At 38.7% G+C, this 20,079-nt stretch overlaps 2 protein-coding genes across 2 annotated transcripts; both read left to right on the top strand.

Annotated features, from left to right (window-relative positions):
- The first annotated feature begins 1,982 nt into the window (after positions 1-1,982).
- Positions 1,983-13,391, top strand: LOC135224509 (uncharacterized). The gene is made up of 2 exons (XM_064263544.1): positions 1,983-2,189; positions 10,395-13,391. Exon 2 carries the CDS (start codon positions 10,405-10,407, stop codon positions 11,341-11,343), a length of 939 nt encoding a protein of 312 aa, XP_064119614.1. The 5' UTR covers positions 1,983-2,189; positions 10,395-10,404; the 3' UTR covers positions 11,344-13,391.
- A 25-nt stretch (positions 13,392-13,416) lies between these two features.
- On the top strand, positions 13,417-14,127 carry LOC135224790 (uncharacterized). Its single transcript, XM_064264115.1, has 2 exons — positions 13,417-13,452; positions 13,606-14,127. Exons 1-2 carry the CDS (start codon positions 13,417-13,419, stop codon positions 14,125-14,127), a joined length of 558 nt encoding a protein of 185 aa, XP_064120185.1.
- The last annotated feature ends 5,952 nt before the right edge of the window (positions 14,128-20,079 follow it).

Here is a 20,079-nt window from a genome sequence, read left to right as displayed (position 1 = left end):
GGGTAAATCAGGTGTTACCAACAGAATGGACTCTGAACGAGAGATGTGTCAGGACCTCTGGAGGCTTTGGGGAAGACCATCGATAGATCTGTTTGCCACATCGAGGAACAATCGCCTTCCCATTTTCTGTTCTCCGATTCCAGAACCACTAGCGTGCAGAACAGATGTGATGCTGCTAGATTGGACAGGACTGGATATTTACACTTTTCCTCCCTTTGGGATGATAAGAGAGGTCTTAAACAAGCTTCAATCACACCAGAATGTGACAATGACCCTAGTAGCGCCATTCTGGCCCAGGAAAGAGTGGTTCCCGGACCTTCTCAATCTGCTGGTGGATTTTCCCAGACTACTTCCACAAAATTCATCGCTTTTCAGACAAGCCCATTTTGACCGATATTACCAAGGGTTGTACGCTTTGGCCCTGACAGGATTCAGACTGTCAGGAACCTGGTCAGGGTAAAAGGGTTTTCGTGAAGGGCGTCAGAGGCTATTGCTAGCTGCAGAAGAAGCTCTTCTGCCAAGCTCTACCAGTCCAAGTGGAGAGTTTTTAGGTCATGGTGCAGACGACATAGCATCTCTTCTTCTGAGACATCTATAACAGAAATTGCAAAATTTTTGTTATTTCTGAGGGACACCAAGAAGTTGGCCACTGCAACTATTGAAGGATATAGGGCCATGCTTTCTTCGGTTTTCAAGCATAGAGGCCTCGACATTTAGTCAAATCAGGACATCAGTGACCTGATCAGATCCTTTAGTTCCTCAAGACTTTCAAGCCTGAAGTGCAATGGAACTTGGATGTAGTTTTAAGGTGGCTCAACGGGCCCCTATTCGAACTGTTGAATTCTGCAACCTTGAGGGATGTAACTAGGAAGACACTATTCCTAGTTGCCTTAGCCACAGTGGGAAGGGTAAGCGAGTTGCAGGCGATGAGTAAGGAAGTGGGTTTCGCCCAGGGCAATGCAGTTTGCTCCTATGTAACAGACTTTCTTGCTAAAAATGAGGATCCTTCGAATTCTTGACCCCGTTCTTTCAAGATAAAGAACCTAACGGACTTAGTCGGGTCAGAAGATGAGGAACGTACATTGTGCCCAGTCAGAGCCATCAGACACTACCTGACTAGGACAGAAACTGTGAGAGGAGAGGAGAGCCAACTCTGGTGCTCGGTGAAAGACCCGTCTCGGCCTCTTTCAAAGAATGCAATGTCCTTTTTCCTGAGGAGTTTGATCCGAGAAGCGCATGCCCAAACTCAGGAACATGCTCTTAGGGTGCTGAAAGTGAAGATGCATGAGATTCGTGCAGTAGTAATGTCATTGGCTTTCAGACAGAATATGTCTCTATCCTCCATTATGCAAACTACATTCTGGAGGTCGAAATCGGTGTTTGCATTGCATTATTTGAAGGAGGTGGAAACTACTTACGAAAACTGCTTTAAATTGGGACCGTTGTCAGTAGCGGGAATGGTGTTGGGAGAGGAAGCATAGGGGGACTCGGTTTTTTCCCCTCTACTATCTCCTCGCCTTGAATTTGAGGTTTTTTGAGTTTGTGGGAAGCCTGGGGGTACATGTACCTGAAGTACCTACCAGTCCTTATATCTGGTTAAGGGTACCATATGGTTTTTAGTGTAGATGATGGTTTTTTGTATGGTTTTTTATCTGGTCTTTTCGCCCAGGGCAAGGGCAAATTATTGTTGTTTTTTGTCAATCATCGGTGAACTTCCATGATTGCAAAAAATCCCATTAGTAGGGACGACCCTGGCCTTTACTGCCACGTCTCCTACATGTGATGAGAGCGCCGACCACAGGCAGTATCTACCTGTAGCTGCTCTCTCACAAGGTAAGGTACTGCAGACATTATATATAATGTGAGCACATGACTGTTATTTTCATTCAGAAAGCTGTCCATATACCCGCCTTCCGGGTAATGTAGAGTCAGCTAATGTAATTGTTTGGTAAGTCACTTATGTGAAAATGATATTCTAATGATAAAATAAGGTTTCACGTATACTTACCAAACAGTTACATAATCAGAGCCCTCCCTCCTCCCCACAGATGGACGTTGCGGCTCCACGAATTGAAGTCTAAAAGCTCAGCAGTACCAGGTATTCCTGAAAGTTAGCGGGATCTGTATCACCTACACGAACAATGGCAGCGCTGCTACCGCCGCCAGGAATTTGAATTTTCGACTGCCAGGTAAGAAAGCGTACAGCTAATGTAATTGTTTGGTAAGTATATGTGAAACCTTATTTTATCATTAAAATGTCATTTTTAAGGTAAACACAAGTTGATTTCCGGTTTGTAATGAAATTCCATTGCCTAAAATTCCTACCGTTGTTGCCTTCTTAAAGAAAATTATGTGCTGTGGACCATGTTGAGCAATCGGAGGATATAATTTCACCACAGTAATAATTTTTTCTGGTCCTTTCAAACCGGATCTGCGATCGTCCTAGCCTAACCTTTCCCAGTTCTTGGTTTTCGTTTGCATAAACCATTCGCCGGTTATTATCGTTACGGCAGAGCCCAACCTTGTTTACATTCATATAGGCTAGGCTATGATTTCGCTATTGTTTGGATTTGGTCGTAACTTGTGTTTACCTAGCATAACCTTTCAGTAACTTGGAAGTTAGCCCGATTTTACTCTTTAGTATATTTATCTCCAGTTTTTAAACCTACCTAATAATTTGACATATAGCCTGCTCATTATATTCACGCAAATTGCAAAGAAATTTGTTACATTATTACTGTAAGGCATATTTATTTGTTTTCTGGGTTGTATTGAGAAGACAAAATTTTGAGAATTTGGGTATTAGGTATTAGGTAACCATTTTGGAATTTGTTAACATTTATTTCCAAGTTAGTGTATTTGTGTATTACAGTTTATTTTTGGGTAGCCTAGTGAGTTTGAGCTTAACCTTATTTGAACACTGTTGTCAGCTGCACATTTATTTGTGGATTTGCCTAGGCTAGCCCAAGGTTTTGGCTATTTGTAACAGCCTTTGGATTTGGCTTTTAGCCCATTTTGACTGTATGGTCAGTCTTTTGCTGTTGCCTTTGCTAGCCCAAGGTTTTGGCTATTTGTAACAATCTTTGAATTTGGCTTTAAGCCCATTTTGACTGTATGGTCAGTCTTTTGCTGTTGGCTTTGCTAGCCTGAGGTTTTTGGCTATTTGTAACAGCCTTTGTATTTGGCTTTTAGCCCATTTTGACTGTATGGTCAGTCTTTTGCTGTTGGCTTTGCTAGCCTAAGGTTTTTGGTTATTTGTAACAGCCTTTTGATTTGGCTTTTAGCCCATTTTGACTGTATGGTCAGTCTTTTGCTGTTGGCTTTGCTAGCCTAAGGTTTTTGGCTATTTGTAACAGCCTTTGGATTTGGCTTTTAGCCCATTTTGACTGTATGGTCAGTCTTTTGCTGTTGCTTTGCTAGCCTAAGGTTTTTGGCTATTTGTAACAGCCTTTGGATTTGGCTTTTAGCCCATTTTGACTGTATGGTCAGTCTTTTGCTGTTGGCTTTGCTAGCCTCAGGTTTTTGGCTATTTGTAACAGCCTTTGGATTTGGCTTTTAGCCCATTTTGACTGTATGGTCAGTCTTTTGCTGTTGGCTTTGCTAGCCTCAGGTTTTTGGCTATTTGTAATAGCCTTTGTATTTGGCTTTTAGCCCATTTTGACTGTATGGTCAGTCTTGCTGTTGGCTTTGCTATCCTAAGGTTTTGGTTATTTGTAACAGCCTTTGTATTTGGCTTTTAGCCCATTTTGACTTTATGGTCACCTTTGCTGTTGGCTTTGTTAGCCTTTTGGTTTGGCTTGTTTAGCCTTTTGGTTTGCCTACTGATTTGACTATTTTACAGCTAGCAATTTGCTGTTGCTAACAAGTATCTGAAATTTATGATCCATATTGCAGTTACAATTTGCTAGTGAATCATATTTCGTTAAATTGTATCAAGGCAAATTTCAAGATTACTGATCGCTCGCTTAATGGGTTCAAGGGAGCTGTTACTAGAGCGCTACATAATGCTACAGCAGCTATTGGTGTAGCTAGTCCAACTTTGATGACTGTAAAATCCAATGTGGAAACGTTACAAAAGCGTTGGAACAAATATTTGGAGGTATGGGATCAATATATATCCGAAAGAGATTCTTTGAATGATGAGGAGTTTGATGCACTTGAGAAGAATCATGCTCAATCTGAATCTTCTAAGTATTAACAGGTACTGTACTGTTTATACATGAGAAACTCCGATGGAAGTAATAATACATATGTAATAAATACATTTTAGAATTACATAATCTGTAAATAAAAACCCATGACCTGAGGTCATTGGCATTAGGAGGGTCCTACGTGACCAAGGCAGATCTAGATTACGCTATGCGATGTCTGCAGTAGCCTGGTTTAGGTTTGTTTAGAAATGTCATCATGTTGTATATTGTCAACCTTTCACAAACACCTTCCATGGGAAGCGGTTGACCTGTTAACCTACGCCGGAAACTTGTAACTTCCGAGCCGGCGGACTACGTATGTTTTTATGTGAATCGCTGAGATAGCTAATGTTTCGCTATCGACGTGATGCTCTAATGTAGCAGTTCATTTCTATCGATCAAACGAAACGGTCTCACGACCGAACTGTCTCTCTTGTTATGGAGTTACAGAATAAAGTTGTTGTACTATTTTCAACTTATCCGTTTGAATCATCTCCTTTAATTTAAGAAGAACCACTCTACTAAGATATCACATAGAAGAAAGAAGGAACCAGAAATACTTACGAATGACAGTCGTAAGGAAAAACAAACAGTCTTTCGCAAAAGCGAAACGACTAAAATTTAGTGGCAGCTATTGACGAAGAATAAGATTAACAAGACCCATATCAGCCGACCGAAGAACTGCAATCACCAACTTCCACCTATAAATCAATACTAAACAGAGGAAACGGGATCTTCAATCAACGCAACATTTTATGAAGACGAAGATATGTCCTTCATCGAGAAGAATACAAGCATCAACATCGACGATTGAGTGACTGTTGTCACATATCTCCGAGAATCAACACCGGACGAGAGCAGCATCGAACATCAACAGAAAGAAGAAAACACATAAAGAAAACAACGCGCGATCACTAGCAAGGACGCAAAGAGTAGGCCAAGAGGAAGCAACGCGAGGAAGGAGGCTGTGACGTCATCAATCTTGGACTTCTTCATGCAACGCGAGAAAGAGAAGAGACATTGACGTCATCACGACTTACGACGCGAAGATGACAGGAAACTGACGTCGTCCCATGTCAACAATCCTTCAACATATAACCCAGAGCTAAGTACAATTTTATCTATTCAGGTTTTTTCTCAGTGAAGTGTTGTTCATCAGGAGTCGATCGTCCAGTATTCTGGGGGTGAGTTATATAGTCTTAATCTTCATTCATTACAGGAATCAATCTTCAACTACGAGTTCTCGCCCGCAGACTTTTTTTTTTTCTCGTTGTTGCTAATCGTTTTCTTGCAGGAATTCTCCATATAATATCTTTATCAAATTATCTGTACTTATATGATCCTTTTTGTGGGTTTTTCCTATTATTTGCAACACATTTTTATTTTATATTGAATATGCGTTTGCGCAGTGGACGTTCGTATCTGTACAGTGCTAGTGAAACAGTTAGGAATCGTATCAGTCGGAAAAAACACGCATACAAGAGGAACACCTATAAAACCAAAAATCCGGAAGTAAAACTAACTTGGTTCAGGACACTAATTTTTCCTGTTCAAGGTCCTGGAGGTAAATATCGTTATGGGTTCTTCGAGTTCTACGCGTAAACAAGCTTCTATGGCTCAGCCTAGTGTTGTAGAATGGGAGGCAGTAATTGCCGACCGGTTAAATGAACATCAGGAAAACTTACGTAACTCCACGTGGGTTACAAGATCCAATATTGCAGTGAATGTTTTCATACACTTGATATATTAAATCTGTATGGCAGTCATGTTGCCTGTAGCTTTGGTGCGGTATTGTGTTAAAAAGCTAACGCCTGACAGTACGGAACTAGGTGTGTATAAACAGATAAAAGCACACATGTCTAAATGTACTGACTTTGATCCCCTGCTTACTCAAGCTTTTGCAAAAAATGAGGATAAGCCACAACAAGTAGACGAACTTAATCATAATCAAACAGCAGGGATGACTTGTTACAATTGCAATAGGCCAGGTCACGTAACGTCAGACTGTCGGACGCGTTTTTGTTCAATTCATAACAGTACCACACATTCATATAATCGTTGCTACTCGCGGAATCAATGGCAGAATCCTAATAACACGCAAACAGTTGCCTATGTAAACAAAAAGGAAGGTCCTCAGTACTATAAAAAGAAACAAGCAAACGGAAATGCTGCTCAACAGCAAAACAAACAAATCGTGCTTCAGGTATACCTCTGTTCCTGGGCCGTCTAGCCAGAACTTGCAAGGTCAAGCGAATTTTCAAGGAGTGCTGAACAAAGCAAATACCACGTATGTTTCGCTCCAAAGGGGCGGAGGGGGGGGAGGAGAGGACGAATTTGAGGGTCATCAATATCAACATCTTTTGTATCAAATAATCAGTTTAATCATTTATCAGATCATTGTGAGGCAATCAATTTTCCTATGAAACACGGCCGAATCCAAAAAATCTGTGCAGGTTCCCGTAGATTTGCAACAAATTCATGCAATTATTAGTCAAGACGAATTACGACCAACCTTACATGCAGTAAATTTGGACCATAAGTCATTTACTTAGTTCTTTGATTCTGGTAGTCCACGTAATATCATGGATTTTAAGGACCTCATCATTTACTCTTTTCAAACTTCCCTATAGAGAAGTCCGGAATAAGACTCTCGGGCATAGGAAATAATGAATTAAATGTGGTAGGAGTAACTCATGTTCAGTACAAGGTCGGTAAGCGCACGTTTTCCGATACCTTTATCGTTGTACAAAACATTAATATGTATCCCTCAGTAATTAGCGGATACCCGTCTATGGGCACTCAAAATATTACCTTAGCACCTGCAAAACACGGCGTGTATATCAAAGGAAAATTCTATAAGTCTTCTAATACCCTAAAATCAGTTTTAGATAATAAGGAGACAGACAGAGTAGTCACTTATATCGAAGAACCAATCACTTGTCTCATGAACCAAAAAATAATACAGGCGACCCAACAGAATTCTCGCTTGCCCGTAATATCAGCTTGCATGCAAACTCTCGAGCCGAACGTAACTTCGAACATATTAGTGCGTGTAAAGAAAACCTTGCCAGGATCTGAAATGTTAATCCTTTCCGACACTCTGAAAACACACGGATTATCCGTCACACAAGCCATTTATACAGTCGGCTCACAACAACAATGTAACATGAAGTCTGTAATCATTTGAATACCACTTTAGTAATCCACAAAAATCAACATATCTTGGATGTGAAGTTTATAAAACATCGCATTCTTACAGTAGCTGAGATCAATCACGCTCAATCAGTTGCGGATGAATCCCTTTTGCAATCTATAAAGAACAAAATCAATAAGGACATTCAAGAAGAAGAAATTCAGCAGAAATTTTTTAATCTTTTAACTGAATATCATGATGTTTTTTCCACTACGGATGGAACCTTAGGAAAAACGGATGTCATCGAGCATCAAATAAGGCTAAAGGACAAACAGAAAGTAATCTATGTACCTTCGTACCACTTCCTATGAAATTTCAGAATGAGATAACTGAGGAAGAGTGGTAAAATGCTAAAAGAAGGAGTCATTAGGAAATCAAACAGCCCTTATAATTTTCCGTTAATAGTAGTACCGAAAAAAGATCGAACTTGGCGGATATGCCGTCGATTTTCGTCGCTTAAATGAGGAAACAATCCCTGACCGATTCCCAGTACCATGTACTGACGATATTCTATCTCTACTAGGTCAGAACAAATATTTTACCAGCTTGGACCTACTAAAGGGCTTCCATCAGATTCCGTTGGAAGAAGAGAGTATCCCATACACTGCCTTGAGCACAGCCAGGGGACATTATGAATTTTTGCGTATGCCTTTTGGTTTACGTTGTGCTCCTATAACTTTTACTAGAATGATAAACATTGTGTTTGGAGACTTGTTAGGAATAAAATATCCTATATGGACGACCTAGTAATCTTTTCTAATACCTTAGAAGAACATCTACGTAAATTAGAGTTAGTGCTACAAAGACTAAGGCAGCATAACCTAAGGGTAAAGATAAGTAAGTGTGAATTTTTAAAAACAGAACTAGTCTATTTAGGTTTCACGGTGTCTAGTGAAGGTCTTAAAGTAGTCCATAATAAGGTATCGGCTATCCGTAACTTTCCGATACCTATTAACGTCAAGGGAATACAGCAATTTTTAGGCTGTAGCGGATATTATCGGAGGTTCATTAGGAACTACTCCATCATAGCCGCTCCCCTAACCGATCTTATAAAAAAGGGCGTAGATTTCATATGGTCTGAAAATCATCAACAGGCGTTCGATAAATTGAAAGATGAACTGTGTAGTTCTCCTATCTTGAAATTTCCTGACTTCAGTAAGGAATTCTTTATAGCAACAGACGCCTCAGACCTAGGAGTAGGTGGGGTATTGCTTCAACAATATGATAAACAGTTTTTCCCTATAGCTTTTTATTCACGTAAACTGAGACCTTCCAAAAGTAAATATGCAGTAATAGACAAGGAAGGGCTCGCTATTGTTAATTCACTCGTGCATTTTAAATTTATAATATACGGTTATCCCCTCAAGGTTCTCACTGATCATAAGCCCCTAACCGACTTCTTTAAAGGCTTTAGTCACAGCCCTAAGCGAACTCGGTGGCACATGATCATCCAGGACTTTGGCGCGAGGATCGGGTATTTACCTGGGAAAGCAAATATCATTGCTGACGCATTATCACGCAACCCCTCTTCATCTTGTACCGAGCCATTAGCTGAATTAATAGATATCTCAACCTCCACGCCCATTGTTAAAACTATATCGAAGCAGGAAGATCTGGGCTGGAGTGCTGAACTATTACAGACGGAACAAAGAAAAGATCCGCAAATAGAAAAAATCATAATTGCATTAAACGGAAATCCGAAGGAAAAGGAATATATAAAGTATAAGCAGCAGAATTATATAATCAAAGATAATATCCTGTGTAGATCCGTGACGAGGAAAACCCGCAACACACCACAGTTGAATAATAACCAGGTGGTGGTACCTATCTCACTCATACCCACTGTCTTAAAATGGTTGCATGAAAATCCACTGCATGGACACCCGGGTTATTCCCTAATGTCACAGAAAGCCAAATCTTTATTTTATTGGCATACGATGCTTACAGATATAAAAAAGCACATAGCAAATTGTCGCACTTGTCAAGAATACAAAGGGCACACGAAGACACCTGTCAGCCTAGGGGCTTACCCCGTGCCAAATCAACCCTTTGAAAGAGTACACTTAGATTTATTATCAGGATTTTACGAGTCAGACAGAGGAAATAAGCACTTCCTAGTAATCATAGATGCTTTGACTCGATATACAGAACTGATAGCGCTTAAAACAAAAACCGCAGTCGAGTGCGCTAGAAAGTTTTACGAGTGCTACATTTGTAAACATGGAATTCCACACACCATTATATCAGACTCGGGCGGGGAGTTCAATAATCATTTCCTTAACTCCTTGTGCGAATTCCTTTGCATAAAGAAAATCAATACCATGATCTATCACCCAGAGTCTAATGGGCTAGTGGAAAGGGCAAATCGTAAGGTTTTAAACATTTTAAGGGTCACCTTAGGGGGGGCAGACCCTAACTGGGACATTGCCATACCTGCGGTACTAAGCACACTTAATCACTCGTATCATGTATCTATTAAAATGACACCGCACGAGGCACTGTACGGTATCCCAGCTAGAACACCTTTCCATGTATTAACGCCTACAATTAATTTATCAAATCCTCTAAAGGATGTTATGGATGCAAGCATAAGTCGATATAATATACTTCGTAAGAATCTAGAAGAAGCACAAATTATAATGAAAAGAAATCATGATAAAATAGCTAAGCCAACTAGAACATATATATGCCGTGGGCGATCAGGTATACATACAAGTATACGTATGTAAAGGTTTAAATTATAAACTGACACCTAAGTTTGAAGGCCCGTTTAACATTTTAGAAACATTAACGGCCAATAGATTTAGGGTTCAAAATGTATCCAAACCCACTGATGTGAGAATAGTTCCATTGGCACATATCAGAATCTAAAGAAAGGTAGATGGAGTGAGGGAAAAAAACGGTTGTATTTATGAAACTTGTATAATAATTTATGTATATATATATCAATCATATTTGTATGTAAACATATTCTTTTACACGAGTTATTACATATATTTTACTCATTGCAGGTTTTCAAAAATGAATCTGTTATTGTTAGGAGTGATATTGTGTGTTCAGACATCTTTGTTGTATGGAAAGAGCGCTAAGACGAAAGAAATAGAATTTAATCATGGCTCGATTATCGAGAGAACAGAAGACATTTGTATGGTGTCGAGTAATATAGTCATAGAAGTGGATATGCAGGCCATATTTTTGCCTGAAGATGACGTCCTTAACTTAAAGAATGACCTGATGAGGTTTGCCATTTTGCTTAAGGAAATGCACCAACGTAATTTTCATGCTAACTCAGAGATTTCGCTAGCTCAAACCCTAAGCGTCGCGGAAATGTTGTCTTATGACATACAAAATAAAACCGCTGAGGCAGAGGAACTTGCTCGTGACTTGCTGATGTGGTCTGTGCGGCACAATAATCTTGAACGCCGCAACCCGCTTATTCTGGCTGGACTAAACATCTTGGGATCTGTTGCGAGTCTAGGCTTAGGAATTTCAAATCGCCTTAAGATAAATAATCAAAATAAAAGAATTGAGTTTTTGCAACACAAAACCGAATTAGCTTTGTCTGAACTTCACAGCCAGTTATCCTCAATCAATCAAATAATGAGTTTGGTAAACGAACATTCAAATAATATCGATCAGATTATGGAAGTTCAACATTTGCTGGCTACGTTAGCTTACTATAGTTCGAAAATAGATCATATCCGTGTGAAAATATCACATTTTATTGAGAAATCAAAAGACTATGTAGAAGCTATTACGTTAGCGACAAAGGGTGTGTTATCTCCACACCTCATGCCTATTAAAGATCTGACGTTAACTTTGGAGAACGGACGGGAGAAACTAGGTTATATTCCTTTATTAGACGCCCATAAAGTAGAGTTCTATTATAGCCTAATATCAGTCAGCGTTGAAAATTATAGGATTATGATCACCATACCTTTTGGCAATCATATAAAATAGCACCGTTTCCTACTTTCATGACGAATAACTCAAGTCCAGTAATATCCAATTTGACGGGGCATGTTCTGATTTCTTCTGATAGGAAATCATTTACAGTCATTAAAGACTTAGATAAACTCACTCACTGTTCAGAAGCCATGAATAATAAAATTTGTACAGCTGACTCTTTGAATTCTATCCTATATCAACGGATTCATGTGAGTTAGGCATAGTGCTAAACGGCTCTCTCTCTCATACACGCGAAGGTTGTCTGAAGAAACTTTATCCCTTTTACAGTAATAAGTTCAATTACAGAATGAATAATGGCTCCTGGATCCGATACGACAAAGACGGTTTTAAAGTCGAATGCCCAGATGGGACCACCGCCCATTCCCCAATCTTTGTAGCAGCTGATGGTTGTACGGGGACATCTACAAACTACACCGTCAGAGGGGTCAACACGATAATACGTGAGAAGGCGTATTTTGCGAACTATACCTGGGCGTCTACAATTATCCCATCACTACCTCTCCCATACAACGCGCGGGTGGCTCATCGTTTGACGCAACTGGCTGAGATGAACCACGCATCACCGACTTATGCAGGTGGAGAAAATCTTCGTTACTACGTTCTGCTGGCCGTGTTCAGCGTGACGGCCATATTGGTTATCGCCGTCAACATCTTTGCTTGGCGTAGGCTGAGGCGTACACAGAAGGATCTCCAAGGAAACGTATTGTCCCGTCCAGATGACGTACCCGTTACACTCAAGGCGTTTGCGTTCAGGGCCGCTTGAAACTGGCCATTTCATTTGGTGCCTAGGAAAATTGTCTGGAATTGTGTTGTGTGTGAAAAGCGGTCTGTATGCTGGCAAAATGTAGGACAAGAAAGACTCACGCCTTTGCATTTGAACAGTTAAAGTATCTCCTGGGCACCTAATAAAATATTATAGCCCTATATATTAATCTGTGCACAATTATACTATTATACAATTGTATATACTCCTAAAGGTATTTTTTGGGCACCTAATAAAATATACCAGCCCTATATATTAATCTGTGCACAATTATACTATTATACAATTGTACCATTATATTTACTATTACAAAGAGTGACAAGTACTCTTTAACAATTATCCATGATCATGTTTGTAATCTATCAGTAACCGCTATTCTTAATCAGGTTACCTATTACCATAATCTACCAGTAACCACTATTCTTAATCAGGTTACCTATTATCATAATAATCATGTATACATGTTAACCTTTTGATTTTTACCTTTTGATTATTTTTGGGTACCTAATCATTATTATTACCAAACATGGATCTAGATTTTCCATGCATTTATCTTTGTTTATGAATATGTCCAAAAGGGTATGTAACAGAACCTTTTTTATGCATTTAATCACTTATTATGTTTATATCTAAACATATGTTACGAGCACGCTCCTAAGAAACCATGTTTAAAGTAACTTTTGTTATTCAAGGCTTGAATGGTAGCTGTCCGAGCCTAATGTAATAAATACATTTTAGAATTACATAATCTGTAAATAAAAACCCATGACCTGAGGTCATTGGCATTAGGAGGGTCCTACGTGACCAAGGCAGATCTAGATTACGCTATGCGATGTCTGCAGTAGCCTGGTTTAGGTTTGGTTAGGAATGTCATCATGTTGTATATTGTCAACCTATCACAAACACCTTCCATGGGAAGTGGTTGACCTGTTAACCTACGCTGGAAACTTGTAACTTCCGAGCCGGCGGACTACGTATGTTTTTATGTGAATCGCTGAGATAGCTAATGTTTCGCTATTGACGTGATGCTCTAATGTAGCAGTTCATTTCTATCGATCAAACGAAACGGTCTCACGACCGAACTGTCTCTCTTGTTATGGAGTTACAGAATAAAGTTGTTGTGCTATTTTCAACTTATCCGTTTGAATCATCTCCTTTAATTTAAGAAGAACCACTCTACTAAGATATCACATAGGAGAAAGAAGGAACCAGAAATACTTACGAATGACAGTCGTAAGGAAAAACAAACAGTCTTTCGCAAAAGCGAAACGACTAAAACATATACAAAAACCTAACATACAATGGCACACACTGACAGCTTTGTCAAACTGCAACAGGTAAACTTTCTTAAATGAAAAATTAAAAACGAGTCTCTCTCTCTCTCTGTTGTTTAATTGACTGAATATAAATAAAAAGTATAAACAAAAACGATTCTTTCGTGCCAGCCCTGTGAGACCAATAAATTATTAGATGTTTTAGATCAACTACAGAGTGCAGTTCCTGGAATTTCCAATCCTGTTCCAAGAAAACAGAGTGCCAGGGTACGTTTACCTGAAGTAAAGATTAACAGCTTTGATGGAAGGGTAGAAGAATGGCAAACTTGGTGGGACAGTTTCCGTTCATTAGTTCATGATCGTAAGGATATGGACAAGGTATTGAAAATGACACACCTTAAGTCCTGTTTGAAAGGTAAAGCATTGTTAGTTGTCTCAGGATTTCAGGTCACAGACCAAGACTATGATGATGCTATTGCAGCTTTGCAAGATAGATTTGCTAACCCAGAGAAAGTAAAACAAACATTAGTGCTTCAGTTGTTCAATATGGTTAAGCCTAAGAATACTGCTAAGGAATTGGAGCAGTTTAAGCTAGATTTTGAAAGAATTATGAAGACTCTTCAACACTATGTTACTGATTTACAGTCTTCCCATTGGCTTATTGCTGTTCTGTTACAGAGCAAGTTGCCTACAGAGGCAGAGGCCAGAGATGTTCATTTTTCAGAAATTTCAGACTAAATATTTTACGGTTGATCAAATCAGCACAGGTCTTGCCGACCACCTTGAATTTCTTGATAGGATGCCAAATAGTGGCAAATTACAGTCTGATAGTGATAAATTTCCACAGGATAGTGGCAAATCTCAAGTTAGAGATAAAGTGAAATCCTCCAACCAGACACAGCAGGTATTTACAGATAAGACTCAGATTGGAACTTATTCGATTGAAGCAACATCTTCTAAAAACCAATGTTTATTGTGTTCATCAGATAGTCACAGAACCAGACGATGCTCAAAGTATGCTGATGCAACTTCCCGAAGAAGTAGGCTGATAGATATGGGACGGTATTCTAGATGTTTTAAGAAATAAGCATAATGGCCGGTGTTTGCAGCCTATTAAATGCTTTGTCTGCAATAAGACTAATCATAATGAAGTTTTTTGCTACAGCAATTTTGGAGGCAAGTTGCAAAGTGAGGTGAAATCAGATGGTACTGTAAAGTCAGATAAGCAAGTTAACAATACTACAGACAGTGAAGTTAAGAGTGTAGTTTCAAGTACAAAGAGTGCTGGGTCCAAATATTCTGCTTTAGCTACGGCTCAGATCAAGGTATCTAATAATGATAATTCCAAGACAGTATGTTCGCTGCTTTTTCGATCCTGGATCCCAGATTTCATTTATTACTTCCAAGTTAGCTACGGCACTACAACTATAGACTGTTGAGAGTCAACAACTTGTTTTGCAAGGTTTTCAGTCCCAGCCAAAGGAGGGACAATTTGATATCGTGACACCTCTAGTTTCTCTAGGTAGGAGGATTAAGAAGATGAAAGTTGTAATTGTGGATGAGTTACCAGGTAGCATTTCTGCACCAGGCATGCATAAGGTTTATCAAATGCTGCAGGTTAAAGGGATTAAAACTGCAGATGAAATTTCATCCGAAACTGTCTCAGGGATTGAATTAATGGTGGGTTCTGATTATTTTGCTGATTTTGTTGATGGTGTTACCAAGTATGAAGGTGTTAGATTGCTTGAGACACCTAGTGGTTACATTCCATTTGGTAGGATTTCCTAACAATTTTCCAATAACTTGGAAACTTCCGTTAAGACAAATGTTGTTTGCAGATTAACTGCTAATATTTCTCCTCTTCATGTTAGTGATTTAATTGAAGAGAATAATGAACAAGTTCATTAATTATGGGAATTAGAATCGATAGGCATCAATCCAACTACCCCATCTGTAGAAGATGATTGTGTCTACAAAAGGTATGTCAATAGTGTTGAGTATCAAAATGGACAGTATTTTGTTCGTCTTCCCTGGAAAGAAAATTGCCCTCTTTTGCCCAACAACCATAGAATGGCTTTAGGTCAAGTGTATACCTTAAGGAAAGATTTATCTAAGGTTCCTGGACGCTTGGATGCATACCATAATATCATCCAGGATCAGTTAAAACAGAAATTTATTGAGAAAGTTCCTGATGCAGTAGCTGGTGCTAATACACATTATATTCTGCATCATGGGGTGTTTAAAGATTCAGACTCTACCCCCTTAAGGATAGTGTATAATTGCAGTACTCGAGATGGAAAGGATAATCCTTCTCTCAATGATTGTTTAATCAAGAGACCCTCCCTGACAGAGAAGTTAGGTGATGTTCTGTTAAAGTTTAGAGTCGATGATTTTGCATTTTGTGCAGATATTAGCAAGGCCTTTTTGCGGGTAGGCCTGCAGAATGTTGATCGAGATTTTGTCAGGTTTCTGTGGTTCCGAGATCCGCAGAATCCAGAAGCAGGTTTAGACACTTATAGATTTGCTAGTGTGCTGTTTGGTAGCACATTATCTCCATTTTTGTTGATGGCAGCACTTGACTATCATTTGAGTAGGTCAGGTAGCCCCTTTAAGAATTTGATTGCCAAATCCTTTTATGTTGATAATCTTCAGGGTAGTATGTCCAATGAAGCAGAATTGTTAGAATTTTATACTGAGGCTAACAGGCAACTGAGGAGTGCCAATATGCCCACTCAGGACTTGGGTAACTAACAATGAGAAACTTAAAACTAAAATTGAAGAAGATAACAGTGGTTATGTTGTTCCTACCACTACTTCAGTTCTTGGATTGAATTGGGATGTCAACTCAGACATGCTTAGTCTGAAGTCTGCTAAAATATTTGTACCTAAAGTAATCACAAAATGCAATTTACTTAGTTTGGTCTCAACGGTTTTTGATCCACTAGGATTCCTTTGTCCAGTAATCGTATGGGGTAAAATCCTTATTCAAGCTGTTTGGAGGACTAACGTCTCCTGGAATGATCCATTAGGTGAAGAATTTTCAAGTAGTTGGATGGAATTATATGAAGAGTTCAAGCCACTTAGTGATTTTTCAGTACCTCGCAAAGTTGCAACTTAAGGAGTAAACTATGTTTTGCACATATTTTGTGACAGCTTGACCAAAGCTTATGGTTGTGCAGCCTATTTGGTAGGAAATGGAGAAAGTTATCTTATTATGGCAAAAGCTAAGGTTGCTCCCCTTAAAACAAAAACTCTTCCACAATTGGAACTGACATAAATTTGGTTAGGAACTAAATTAGCCAACTATATTCACAAAATTTTAAGATATTAATATTTCAAGAACTGTGATTTGGTCTGATAATGAGGCTGCTATTCAATGGGTCAGAAATGATAATTGCAAAATTACTTATGTCAAGAACAGGGTGGCTGAGATCAGAGAAGTGTCAGCCAATTATCAAATATTTCATGTATCTACTGGAGAAAATCCTGCTGACTTAGTGACTCGCGGAGTTGAAGTTAAAGACTTAGTGTCAAATTCTTTATGGTTTAAAGGTCCTTCTTGGCTACCATGTGAAAGTTTGTGGCCAAGTCAAAAGGATGAAGTTGTAGTTTATGAGATAACAGCGGAGATACAAATTGATCCAGTTAAGGTTGAATGTTTGTTTGAAGTTAGAGAATGTTCTTCTCTGAAGAAGATTTTCATGATAACGAAATATGTATTTCAGTTTCTGAAAAAATTGTTACTCAAGATATCACCAAATCGAGTGTCAAAGATAACTTTACCAGATCCAAGTTTATTGGCTGAGATATTATCAACTTACTAAGTTTAAAGAAACTTTTTCTTGGCCGTTTTATTCTGTGAATCCTGATCCTATTGAATTTGAGAGCTTGTATGATCTTTTGCAGAGACCAGATAGCTTGTCTGTGGAATGTTCTGATTTGATTAAGGACTTAGGTCTGTATTTTGATCCATCCATTGGACTGATGAGGTCAAGAGGTCGCCTCCAGCATGCTGAGATTGCTGTGAATTCCAAATATCCTGTACTAGTTCCACCAGGAGAACATTTAACTAACCTTTTCATTTTAAAGGCACATAGGTATATTTACATGGAGGAGTACAGGAAACTCTTGCTACTATTCGTTGACAACTTTGGATTCCCAAGGGAAGGCAAGCAGTATGCAAAGTGATTAGAAAATGTGTTCTCTGTAGGAAAGTTGAAGGTAAACCTTGTGTTTACCCTGGTCCCCCTTCTTTACCTTTACATAGAGTTGAACAGGCCATTTGAGAATGTAGGTGTTGATTATTCTGGACCTATTGTCATTACAAAGACTGAAGATAATGAAGGTTTATATCTGCTTGTTTACCACTACAGCTACAAGAGCAGTTCACCTAGATGTGGCTTTAGATATGACAGCAGAATCATTCTTATTAATTTTTCGTCGGTTTTGTGGCACCTGGTCTGTTCCCAAACAAATAATTTCAGATAATGGGACAAACTTTAAAGCAACTGCCAATTTTCTTGAGGAAATATGTAGTGATCCTCAAATACGAGAATATTTTAGTAATCGTGGTATTGTTTGGAAATTCATCGCTCCCAGAGCACCTTGGCAAGGTAGCTTCTATGAGAGGATGATTAAGGTTGTTAAGAATTGTTTGCGAAAGGTTTTGTATCATAAGAGAGTCAGTTTAGATGAACTTCAGACTGTGGTTGTTGAGATTCAATCTTGTGTTAATAATAGACCGCTCACCTATATCAACAGTGATAGGATGTCTCCAGAACCCTTGTCACCTTCATATCTCCTATATGGCAGATCGATTGAAGCTATGCCACCAGTAGTTTTAGTGGATGAATCTGATCCTACTTACATGGACCACGATCAATTGAATAAGCAATTTTCCTTATTGTCTTGTATCATTTCCAAGTTTGAGAAGGTCTGGAAGAATGAATATATAATTTCCTTAAAAGAACGTCATTATGGTTCTGATAGAGCTAGGGAATTGAATACTCTTAAAGTTGTGGATGTTGTTTTGGTCCAAGTTGAATCTCCAAGAAGTGAGTGGCCTCTAGGTAGAATTGTTGAAATTCGACCTGATTCAGAAGGAGTCATACGTTCTGTAGATGTGTACTGCAAAGGTCATGTCAGTACACGAACAGTTGAAAATCTTGTACCTTTAGAGGTTAGTGAACCAGTGAATGTGGAACTTATAGGTAATCTTGATGATAATGTGAACACTGATGTTCCTAGTTCTGAAATGCCTCATCCCCCTGGTCAAATGATTGAAACATGTCCTCAACGTGCTAGCAAAACTAGAGCTATACTAGAGAGGAGGGAGCTCTGTAAGTCGAGTTTAATTCTTATGTGAGAAATCACCCTTTTTTGTTGCTTAATTTTTTTTTTGGCTTGGCCCAAGAATGTCATAAAATGACACATTTAATTTTCATTTCCATTAAAAGAAAAGGTGTTAATTTCTTTATCATTAACTTTATTTAAGATTTTGTGATTTACTAATTAATGATTATTAATTATTTTTAATTATAAGTGATATTTTTTCGCCTGTATTTCGCAAATGCGACAAGAGTTTCCCTCCACTTTTTTTCCCGCCTTAATGTTGGGGTAATGTGCGGTTGTCCGGGTTACTGTACACAAGTGACAATTTAGGGGACATTCGTGGTTCCCAATAGTGGCGAGCACTGCCATTCTTTATTGGTTATACTATGTGTAATTAAGTGTACTTATCTTCCTGAAGACGACGAACCAGCAAAGTATCTTATATAAGTTAATTTGCATGTTTGGCCAAATGTGTATAGGGGTTATATAAGAATGCTAGGTTAGTTCTCGTGTCTGCGTTTGGTGACTACCAACGAGTTTTAAGGTAAACACGAGTTGATTTCTGGTTTGTAATAAAATTCCAGTGCCTAAAATTCCTACCGTTGTTGCCTTCTTAAAGAAAATTATGTGCTGTGGACCATGTTGAGCAATCGGAGGATATAATTTCACCACACATATCATCTCGTTTCATCTGGCCACGTTTAGTCCTGGCCCTAATGTACAGTCCCGTATGCATTCTTTTGTGCCCTAAATTTTTCAATTGCTGTGAGTAGTATGACCCTTGACCTTTATTCCTCATTCTGTCAGACATCTGGTTAGTTGGGCATAACTCCAGTACAAGCCCATTTAAATATGGTGTCTGTTGGTCGTACTAGAAAAATAACTTTTTTTAGTTAATAGGCTTCAGAAGTAAATTATGCTTCTACAATGGCAGGGAATCCATTTCTGACCTTAGTTTTAGAGTTAGAGATGTCATTAACCCACAAACCCAAGATAGTAACTACTGGCCAACGCAATTTCTTAACCCATTCTAAAAGTCTTCATGTATAAGTATTGATCCTTTTAGGGTGTGATTTGTGTGTAAAAGTGCATTAGTGTATGTGGAATTTTTTAAATATACATATTTTTTTATCATCTATTTTGTTGTGCTGTGTGGCCATTGGGCTTCAGGCATGGCTTTGTGCAGTAAATTTCATAGATCAGTCTAGAATTCATGGATTTTATTTTTGGAATTACTATGACAGTTTGAAAGATATTTGGGGTTTGTCAAGGACGGGTAATATCATCTACATTGTATTTTGAAGAATTTTAAAACAGAATGGTGATTCACAACTACAAATGAAGCAGTGACAAGAGAAA

This window comes from Macrobrachium nipponense, chromosome 12 (assembly GCF_015104395.2).
Source record: "Macrobrachium nipponense isolate FS-2020 chromosome 12, ASM1510439v2, whole genome shotgun sequence".
NCBI lineage: Eukaryota > Metazoa > Arthropoda > Malacostraca > Decapoda > Palaemonidae > Macrobrachium > Macrobrachium nipponense.
The sequence above is the reverse complement of the archived record's forward strand: the minus strand, read 5'-3'. Positions and strand labels throughout refer to the sequence as shown.